The sequence below is a fragment of the Poecilia reticulata genome, chromosome 3, assembly GCF_904066995.2.
Source record: "Poecilia reticulata chromosome 3, P_reticulata-male-v2, whole genome shotgun sequence".
Lineage (NCBI taxonomy): Eukaryota > Metazoa > Chordata > Actinopteri > Cyprinodontiformes > Poeciliidae > Poecilia > Poecilia reticulata.
The window spans coordinates 3,642,913-3,653,751 of NC_088832.1; the positions used below are offsets into that span (position 1 = coordinate 3,642,913).

The 10,839-nt window shown below is 37.8% G+C and overlaps 1 protein-coding gene across 1 annotated transcript; it reads left to right on the forward strand.

Moving 5' to 3' along the window:
* The first annotated feature begins 5,813 nt into the window (after nt 1–5,813).
* Nucleotides 5,814–10,354, forward strand: LOC103462344 (hatching enzyme 1.2-like). Its single transcript, XM_008405043.3, has 10 exons — nt 5,814–5,965; nt 6,117–6,147; nt 6,304–6,369; nt 6,480–6,632; nt 8,038–8,155; nt 8,261–8,439; nt 8,558–8,639; nt 9,464–9,588; nt 9,785–9,846; nt 10,204–10,354. Exons 1-9 carry the CDS (start codon nt 5,918–5,920, stop codon nt 9,835–9,837), a joined length of 855 nt encoding a protein of 284 aa, XP_008403265.1. The 5' UTR covers nt 5,814–5,917; the 3' UTR covers nt 9,838–9,846; nt 10,204–10,354.
* Nucleotides 10,355–10,839: the final 485 nt, after the last annotated feature.

The following is a 10,839-nucleotide window of genomic DNA, read 5'->3' on the forward strand; positions in this document are numbered from 1 at the left end:
GTTGATCCATACTATCCAGCTGGGAGGAGAAAGAGTCCGTCCATCTTTCTCTCTGACCACTCCAGGCCTAAGGATGAAATCCTGCGAGATTTTGTGGGATTTGAGTTTTTAAAATAGGGCGGGCCTATTGTTTGGTCTGGGAAAGGGTCTTAGCCATGACACACGGGTTGCCGACCACGCTGAGAGACGGAGAGACAAGAGTCATCTGGTGATAAATGCAATTTAAATTGGAACATGACAACATTGGATTTAGAAAGAAGTGACTGTAATAGTATGGAGTGTAGTGAAGAGGAAGGAAGGAGTGGGTAGAATGAAGATAAAGAGTGGGACTTGGAGGGAAAGGGCGGAAAGAAGCAGCGAGCTGCTGAAAGAAAGAGGAAAAAAGGAAATAAGGAAAACACTGAAGACACTGATAATGACGGAATTGAGGAAGGAAAAGAAGCACCAAAAAGACAAAACCTGAACATTATAATAAGATTTGATGAAGGAGAAGGAGTCAAGAAGATTGATCCAATTAAACTAACAAAAGCACTAAAAACACATGTTGGGGAAATTAAACATGCTAAAATACTGAGAGACGGAAACCTTTTGATTGGATGTAATTCGGAAGGGCAAGTTGAAAAGGAAAAAAAGCTTGGATGGGTGTAAAGTCAAAGTCAGAGCAGTTGTTAAAGTGGGTGAAAAAAGAAATGATGAAAGCAAAGGAATTATCACAGGAGTGCCGTTGAGTGTTAACATGAAGGACTTAGTTGAGAATTTGAAAGAAAGAAACAAGGAAATAAAGGGAGCACGAAGAATGACAAGGAGTACAGAGAAGGTTGAAACAGAAACTGTGTTGTTGGAGTTTGAAACAAAAGAAATGCCAAAGGAAGTTTTCTTTGGTTTGATAAGATTTAGTGTCAGGGAATACGTGCCCAAACCAGTGAGGTGCTTCAACTGTCAGGATTTTGGCCATGTTGCAAAAATGTGTAAAGGAAAAAGGAGATGTGCCCGATGTTCTGGAGACCATGAATATGGTAAATGTGGAGTTGGAGTTAAACCAAAGTGCTGTAGTTGTGGAGGAGAGCATAGTGTTGCTTTTTGGGGATGCGAAGTAATGAAATGACAAACAACTATACAGAAAACGAAAGTTACGCAGAAAGTAACATGCAGAAGCGTGTAAAGTAGTTGAGAAAGAGAAACAAAATGGGAAATCTCTAACAGGTGAAAAGCAAATAATCTCAAAAATTATAGAAATGATTGAAAAGAAAATGGAAGAGGAAAAAAAAAAGTTGACTTTTATTGCAGGAGTTATAAATGCAACATCGGACGTAAAATCAAAAACGGAAAGGATTCAGATTATTGTGAAGGCAGCATGCCATAGCTTAGACTTAAAGAATATTCGGTGGGAAGACATAAGGGGAGAGCTGGGTAGTCAAGAAGGATAGTTTCAATCTTACAATGGAATGCGAGGAGTCTTTTGTCAAATGGGCAAGATTTTAAACAGTTTATTTATGAATTAAAAGAGAAACCTGATATAATTTGTATACAGGAAACTTGGTTGAGGCCTTGTTTGGATTTTAGAATAGATGGATATATTGCAGTTAGATATGATAGAGAAGAAGGAAATGGAGGAGGATGTCTTTCTTTGATTAAGGAAGGTATTCCATATAAAATTATTGGAAGGAAAAGAGACTTGGAGTATGTTGCAATTGAAATATGGGTGGAAGAGAAGGTAATGTTGATTTTAAATTTTTACAATCCTTGTAAAAAGCTTGAGTTAAGCAAACTTGAAGAGATGGATATGAAAGGAAATGTTATTTGGTGTGGAGACTTTAATGCACACCATTCATTATGGGGTAGTGGAAAAGTAGATTATAATGGGAAAATTTTAGAGGAATTTCTAGATAGTAATAATCTGGTTTGCTTGAATAATGGTAAGAAGACAAGAATTGCAACATAAATGGATGCAAGCTGCCGTTAAAACCTAAAAGAAGAAGAAGAAGGTTTGGTCTGGGAGAGCATGTGGTGGACAAGGAAGTGTAAGGCTGGCTGCTCCAGGTGGGCTTTAATTGTTGTGATAGTAATCACTTGTTTTTCATTTTTTATTATGATGTGCTTAGGGATGTGTTTAGATGTGTCTCTGTTCCAGAACAACTGAGTTAGATGATTGCATGACCATCTGCAGCCATCAAGAAGTGCAGATGGTTGTTAATCATCCACAGATTAAATCCAGGTGAGGCAGAAAGGAAACACTTAAAACATGTAAGGCAGGTGAAACACTGAACTAAACCTGCTAATGACTGATTCAGTCTGTTGATTCTTGTGTTGGTAACTGGTTAAACTGAACTGGTCTATTATTACTGGTGTGGTATCTTTATCAGCATATGGACATTTTGTAATGAATTTAATCAACTTATTTGGAAATATTTGTAGTTGATGGAAGATTAAACCAGCTATTTGATGGAAGTTTATTCTGTATAAATTACAAATAATTTTTCCAACTACAGTATAAATCACCTTTTGCTCTATTTATTTGTCTCTGGTGTGTTAAATAAACATATGTTAAATAAACATTACATATCTTGTTAAATTGCGGGTTTGAATATTGCAACACTTTCCTATAACAAAGTAGACCTGCAGAAAGAAATTACTAATAACATATCTTACATAGGCATAGTGTTATGCTCTATATGGAGATTCTCCTTAGCTTTGATTGTATATGTCACAATTTTGTAATTTATCATTGTTTATTAAACTCTGAAAGCTTAGAGGCTTCGTTAATATTCTGTCCTAGAATCCGGTTAGATGTGTCTTTTTTATTTTGAGCACCTGCCCCCTTAGTGGTCTCCTCCTCCTTTCTTTTCTGTCTCTGTGTCAGAAAAGATATATGGATCTTTATCAAGATATATGGCCATTTATCTTGATAAAGATATATGACTTTATCAAGTCATATATCTTGATAAAGTTCCATATATCGAGTAGCGCATCATGGTGAAAACGGTAATGCTCCGCTTGTGAAAGTAAATCTGTTGGGCCTCACTTTGACAACAATTCACACTGCCAGACAGGTCACATAAAAATGCTTCTATGAACAGCATCATGTTGGCAATGTAAAAAGCAACAACGACAAAAAAAAAATTATTTTATAGGTGAACACAATTTACAGTTAAATGCAAGGAAATGATGCAGTTTTTCAAGAATACTGTCAAGTATGATAATTGTCTTGACTGTAAGCATTTTGTCTGCAAACAACAAAAACAAGTTTCATCTTGTTTGTAAAACTTCAACTACAGAATCAATATTACTGTTAAAAAAAGTCTCCTTTACAGATTTTTTATTTGTGTTTTTCTTTTTTTGTTGATTTTTATACAGACGGGATTCTTTTTTTTCTTCTTTTTTATCAAGCTGGCCTGTCAACTGCCAGATGCAGTCTGGATTTAATAAAGTTAATTTATTGGATTGTAGGGTTTGTCTGAAATGCTAAGATAGGACATGGGAAATAAATGTGTAAAATAAATAAATATTTATGATAAAGTGCTACACATGTGACATGCACTGGATAGTAGCTACCGATGTGCTGGGTCATTCACAGAAGTGATGTTGCCATTCATCAGCCCCATTTTCCCTTCTTACCACCACCAGCAGGCGGTGAAGTGTCTTGCACAAGAACACAATGACAGAGGCAGACAGAGCAGGGATTGAACCGGCAACTCACCAATTGTCTGATGAACTCCTACTACTATCAACATCACTGCCCCTACATAAAAGTAAATGTGACTAAAAAGACAAAAGCTGAGCGGTATTTCATGCCCCTGCAAGTCAGGAAGACACTGTTATAAATGCACAAAACATTTTCTTTGAGACAATGGTTTTCTAGAGAAAGCTTTCAACATGTTCTTTTGTAATGTAGGTGCAAGCAATAGATAGTGCAACTGTTCCCACATTTTAAAGAAGTAATGCAATGGAAATACAAGGAACTGTTACAAATCTTCAACACCACTTTTAACCAAAAAGAGGTTGAGTAAATTTTCACACCAGGACATATATGCACAAAGAATACTATCTGGTCCATATGAAGCAATTTGTTTCAGTTGAATTGTGTTGAATTGTGTTATTTTAGAGTAAATTCAGATGTCTTAAAAAGTTCACAAGACTGAACGAGGCTTCTAGGTGAAGACTCCTCGGTTGTTCCCGATGCTGTGAGACATTTAGAATATTATAAGTAGGCCTTCACACAGCTAGGAGTAACGGTGAGCTAATCAAGACTCACCGTTACATGGGCCAAGACATGTAACCAAGACATGTAGAAGACATGGCCCATGTAACCCATGTTTTGGGCCAAGACATGACCAGTTATATGGAATATGGAATTCAGTTTAATTTTAATTTGGTTCACAGAGCTGAATGATGAAGATTAGATGGAAAAGAGGGGAAACGCTGACGTTATTCAGGATAACTTTCCAATAAGCAGGACAAGCCTGAAGCCGTCGCTGCATGAATGAAAAAACCCAGAATATTTGCAGGTGAAATGGGGAGAGGGTGTTCAGACTCCACCTGTAAAGCAGTAAGCTGATGCCAGAAGTTTTAATGGTTCAGGTTTTTTCCTAAAATATGAGTTACCTCATTACACTAGAACTCTGTGCATTGTTAAATCCAGCTGTAGTCAGGTTCACATCCTATTGCAAAACTACTGTTACATTTTGATATATTTCAGTAAAATTGACTGACTGCATCAAATATTTGACTTTGCAATAATCCCTAATGCAGCACACGTGGTAACAGTGGAGAGGAAAAACTCCACTGTTTCACAAAAATAAAAGACTTTAGACTTGATGCAGCCTGGTGCCCTCAGACTGGAGTCTTGACCTGGACTCCTGGTCTCTCACTCAAGTCTCAGTAACGACTTTTAACTCATGTAATAAATAGTGAAAGGAAGCTGATGAGTCAGCTAGAAACCAGTCAGTAAAGCAGGCAGGTAAAGTGTAATAACCAAACACCAGTCTTGATTAGCTCACCGTTACTCCTAGCTGTGTGAAGGCCTACTTATAATATTCTAAATGCCTCACAGCATCGGGAACAACCGAGGAGTCTTCACCTAGAAGCCTCGTTCAGTTTTCTTCAGAGAAAGTGCTGCTGCACCACTGAGCTCACATACTGGTGTCAAACGTTTATGCAGGTTTGTGCAGCACATAATTTTGTTTGTGCCACTCTAATTTAAAAGGTATTGATAAATATTTTCAGAGGTCAGAAAAGGTATATTTTTAGATAATTTCTTGAATATCTAAATTTACTCCAGAAATGATTTAGATAACTATAGTTACTACCCACCACTGCAGATGACGTGAGGTTCTGGGATGTTTGGATGCTGAAATGGGAAGAGAGGGCATTCACAAGGAGGTTAAAAAAAGTGGTGACGTTTTTTTATTTTGGTAGATGAGATACTATAAATGTACTATATATTTAAAATTTGTCTTCATTTTCGTTTAAGAAACAATAAAATCTTTTTCAGTGTTTTTATGGATATTTTGTCAGTTCTATTTAAGGGATTTTCACTTTAAATCACTTGTTACATCAAGAGGTCCACCCTGCCAAAACATCTTGCCACTTTTTTGACCCCCGTGTCAAATTTTCTGGGTCTGCCACTTATGATATTTTATCAATAGATTCATTGAGACACACTACGCTTGAATTGGAAAGCAGTCATGGATTGTATTTTGGGGGCTGTGTTTGGTGTTTTGAGAAGACAAGAGGAAATTTCATCAAAACTGCAAAGTGTGTCACAGTTTACTGATACCACAGAGCCTGTTGAGTAATAACTGCCTTTGTTGAGCAGTTTCCCATTTTAGGATCAGAATAAGTTGACTTTCCCACATATATAGGCCTAAGCTCCAGCTCTTCGCTTGAGTGTTGAGTGAGTTTCTGCTATCCAACAGCCATGATGCTCCTAACTGCTCTCCTCTGTGGGCTCCTGTCCACATCACAGGTGAGATTAGAGTCTAATTATTATAGAGCTCTTGCTGTAACAATTAGTTCACTCTGCTAAAAAAATGACTTCTACTAAAACTAGAAAACATTTGTGGGTTATTTTGTGTTTTATTTACACTGTCTCAGACTAATCGACTACTTTTTTGCAGCCTTTATTTGTAAAGACTGATGACAACGCTGGTAAGACTTGACTTGTATTTCAGAACATTTGTTCTGATATATGTCCTTTAAAACATTGTCTTTAGTGATATTTTAATTCTTGATTAGTTCATATGTTTTGTTGTAATCAGAGCTACTCATACCCTTACTTCCCTGAATTTGTGTTCTGTTTCACAGGCAACAACATTGAGGACGATGACTTCAGTGTCTCCACCCTGCTGGAAAAGGCCAATGCTAACCTGGGTATGCATGTCATCTAGAACTTATGCTGTAAAAGATTAGAATATAATCACCTCTGCATACTGACAATACAGGAAGTACACAATGATATTTCCTCTCCTTATATTTGACAGGGAAGAACTTGGATGACCCTCTGGTGATGTTTGGAGACATTGCCTTGCCAACGGGTCTACGGAATGCTGATCCCTGCACCGCTCGAGGCTGCCTGTGGAATAAAGACCAGGACGGCAACGTCTACATTCCTTACAGGATTTCCAACCAGTTCTGTGAGTGGTGTAACAAGCTCTTCAAAAGTGTGGGAGTGTGAGTGGACTGGGAGTGGATTGTCGCTGTCAATGCTCCAGCAAGAGGCGGGGGGGAGGGTAGGAGGTATTTGACTAAGTCTATCTCTAAAAGTCTACTGAAAAATTATAAAATATATTTCGCATGTCACACTTTAACTCAAAAAACTCAAACATATTAGTTAAGATGCAATGAATATGCTAAGGCCACAGAAGGGTTTATTTGATCATGTTTTATGGTGTTTTTCATACTGTTCTGTTTTATCATTCCTGCTGCTTGCTGCAGCATTTTTGATTTGCTGTTTGTGATTGTTTTCCATCTAAGCATATGCCGTACTTGCTAGAAATTCTCTAATTGGAAGAAAAAGATCTGTCTGTGATTGCCTGGTGGTTACGTTGGGAGAACAGAAAAGGCAGAGCAGGAGTTTGTTAGAGAAAGATTTATTTGTTCAGATGTGCATTCACATCACTGCACGCTCAGGTCAGTGACACAAATATAACAGCATACAGTTTGAAACAGCACACAAGCCCAACATGGCTTCAAGTTTAGTTATTGAGTAATGTTCTTTTGTCTCAAATAACCAAGAAAACAGTTAAAATCAACAATCCAATTTATTACAGAAAAATATCCAATACAATGTATAATAAGAACAGAGAAATAGTTCCTCATTTTCAGTGCTGGCCCACAGCTGTGCATCAATAAGGTAGCAAACATGGGGTGGCACCAAACAATAGGATCCGTCTCCTATTAGGCATCTAAACTAAGCTACGCCCTAAAAGAGCGTTTTCCTGTCAATCACTTTCTGTCTTCAGTGCTTCAGCAACTGAATTCTGCTTATTTTTCTACTTGTGTAATGTAACATGTATATGTGGGTGTGTAGATAAAAAACAGGAACTTTTCTGTTACAACTGCCAGACAACCTCTGATCTAAACAACATATTTTAACACATTATATCAATAAACAGCAATCTGATTAAAATAATAAAAAGTTAAGAAAGTAAAAGCCTTAAACATTTAAACATAATCATACAAACATAATCATACAACAGTAAGCATATGCTCTTTACTCTATACTACTTCATAACTTTATCTCAATATGAAATGTTTATGGTGTTGGACATATTAAATAAAATGTAGCTTAGCTCAACTTGGTACCTGCATGTCCAACAGCGACCTGAGTTTTCTTTGTCTTACAGTTTTATCTAAACTCTTGATAGCTGATCATAGCTCAACAGTAAGTGTGTTTGCTTCAGGGTTATAGGAAGCTTCACTTACACAGCTGCTTTGTTTGCTTCCAGGAGCGTACAGTAATGATAACAACACATATCCTTGCACACAGTTAATTGTTACAGTTACAGCAGTAATGTTTCCTGTCATATTTATTCCAAGCTCAAAGAGAAAGAAGCATCATCATCAGAGGTCTGGAGTCATTTCATAACTCAACTTGCCTTCGCTTCAGGCCCCAACAAAGGGAAAGTGACTTTGTGGACATCCAGTCCCGCTCTGGGTAACAACCACACACAAAAACCCCAATGCAGTGCTCTCCCACTTCATCAGGTCAGCTGGCAGATGGTTGTTTGTGCTGTGATGTAGCTATGTTGTTTCAATCCAGGTGCTGGTCTTTTGTTGGCCGTCGTGGCGGCGGTCAGGTGGTGTCGCTGATGCGCAACGGGTGTGTTTTTCATCAGATTGTCCAGCATGAGCTGCTACATGCTTTAGGCTTCAACCATGAACAGACCCGCTCCGACAGGGACAGTAACGTCCGCATCCTTCTGCAGAACGTCATCCCTGGTGAGCCGCCGTACACAAACCTTTATAACTGTGTTCAAATAAACATGGAATAAGAATTTTTTTACTTGTCTAAATATATAATTCAGAGGAATCATAGAGTTATGTTTCCCGCCTACAGGACAGGAGCATAACTTCAGGAAAATCCAGACCAATAACCTTGGCACTCCCTATGACTACAACTCTGTCATGCACTATGGAAGGTGACACCTACAGTCATTATCCTAACCTCTGAAAGGTTTTCATCTTATCTTAGGTTTCTGGTTGGGTTCTTTGTTCAGGGAAATGACAACTTTGTAAAATCAAATATAAGATCTAAATGTCACTTTGGCCCAACAAGAACCTTTGGAGGAGTGGGATTCTTCAGGAGAGGATGTTCCTAAGCTGTTTTTTTGTCGAAGTATCATCATTTTTTTTAATAATCTTCATAAATTATTTCAACACAGTTCTACATAGAACCCTGAATGGCCATACATGTCTGTATATCAGTATGCGGTGTTTATGATGAGCTAGTCTGCTCTGTACATTCAGCCTGAGAAACAAAACGCATTGAAACTGTTGTTTCTTGTTGTTCACTGACTTCATTTTCTTCAGTTTCCTCTGAATAAAATGTTAGGGAGTAGTAGTAGTGAGTGACTTGTGTGTTTAAAACTAACTAGGTCCTGGCCTGTCACTCAGCTGACACTACCTCTTAAAGTGTCAGCTGACGCTTGTAGCAAGACTTGAGCTACAAACATTGCCAGCAGCAGCAGAAAGCCAGACTGCCTGAACAAAGAGCTAGAGCGAGAGTAGGAATATTTTTATGGTTGTCTTCTCAAAGATGGAAAACAAGTTATCCAATATTAAGTTCTTTTATTTCAGTTTTTTTTGTCCTCCAACTGCCTAGAGAAGTCTAAACCTACTCAGTACCACACCATTCTTCATTTTAGTTTAGACCTCTAACGTTCATGCTGTACAATAGGAACCAAGAAGTGATTCAACAAAGTGCCTGAGAAGAGAAATAAAATTTCTGGTTATTTTCTGGCAGATTTGCCTTCTCTAGGAACAGAGAGCCAACCATTGTTCCCATCCCCGACCCAAACGTAGAGATTGGAAGAGCCACCCAGATGAGTCAGAATGACATCCTCCGGGTGAATCGCCTCTATCAATGCAGTGAGTATTTCTTCCAAATCTTGCCTTCACCTTTGCTGGACGAAGGGCACTAAATACCGGAGGTCTTTTTTAATCCCTAATGAGCCGCCCGGCCTGAATCTTACAAGTTAAAAATGTGGACTGATCAGTTTGTCCAGTGGGTTTTATGACAGGAAATCTATCAGCTTTTACTGATGTCTCTTTTATTTCATTGCAGATTCAACTGTTCTTAAGAATAAACAATCTGCGTTGGGAATGCAGTTCCTCTGAGAGTTCAAAGTAAGCTCAATGTTTCATTACACAGTGGTACCTATAACATTCTCAGTCACACGCAACATGTGATATTTTACAATAACTGTACATGAACAGTTCTAAGAAAATTATGGAATATTTTACTGATGATACATGAAGGAATATTTTTTGCACTTCCATAATATACAAGCTAAAAACTCATGTTGCCTCATCAGCATTGACCTACAGAGATGTCTTATTTTATCACTGCAGAGACTGTAGGAGAGGCTGTTAGTTTCACACACCATATGATTTAAAACTGTTGTGTGTGTCCTTGAACTTAGCTTTTAAAATATTCTGGTGATAACTATTCTTTTTGCTGCATCTTTTCCTTTAACCCTACAGGACCAGTAGCAGACATACAGAGGAGGCTGCTTGCTTTTATTGGCTTCTTTGCTGAAATTAAAACGACTGAACTGTCACTGCTTTTTCCACAAAAGAATGGATGTTTTCCAGCTTGATGCAATGCAAATATTAATAAAACTAGTCAAAGTGACCTAAATGTTCCTTGTGCTTATTTCTTTCACTCAAAATACAACATCAGATTCAGTAATGTTGTGTTCAGTATGTGGCCCACAGCAACTCTGACAAACAGGTGATCAAACATAGGAAATGGTGTCAGTGATAAGCCTCAAGGTGGAACTGATCTGAAAGCTCAACTCAGATCTGTGAGAATGTCACATTTGGTACGATTAGAAGTTTAAATAATCACTAACAATAATCATTTTAGTTTAGGTTTTGATAAGTTCTATTTTTTTTTCCTCATTTAACTGAAGACTCCTATGTTGAAGTTTATGCAAGCTGTCACAAAAACAGAAACTTTGTTCTCATGTTTTCTTATTTGCTCCTACAGCAGACTTGCCATATTATGCTGCAAGAAACAGTGTTAAATGCAAGAGAATGTGGTTTAGGTTGTAATATTTGGACTAAAGTAAGAAGAGAATGAAAGACTTGGTAAAGAAACTGCTCTGCAGAGTAAAG

Bases quoted from the DNA above. Each gene is read 5' to 3' on its own strand.
- LOC103462344 (XM_008405043.3), top strand. From the start codon at position 5,918: ATGATGCTCCTAACTGCTCTCCTCTGTGGGCTCCTGTCCACATCACAG. The intron at 6,148-6,303 runs GTAAGACTTGAC...TCTGTTTCACAG, and splicing joins AAAGACTGATGACAACGCTG to GCAACAACATTGAGGACGAT. The intron at 8,156-8,260 runs GTAACAACCACA...GTTTCAATCCAG, and splicing joins GACATCCAGTCCCGCTCTGG to GTGCTGGTCTTTTGTTGGCC.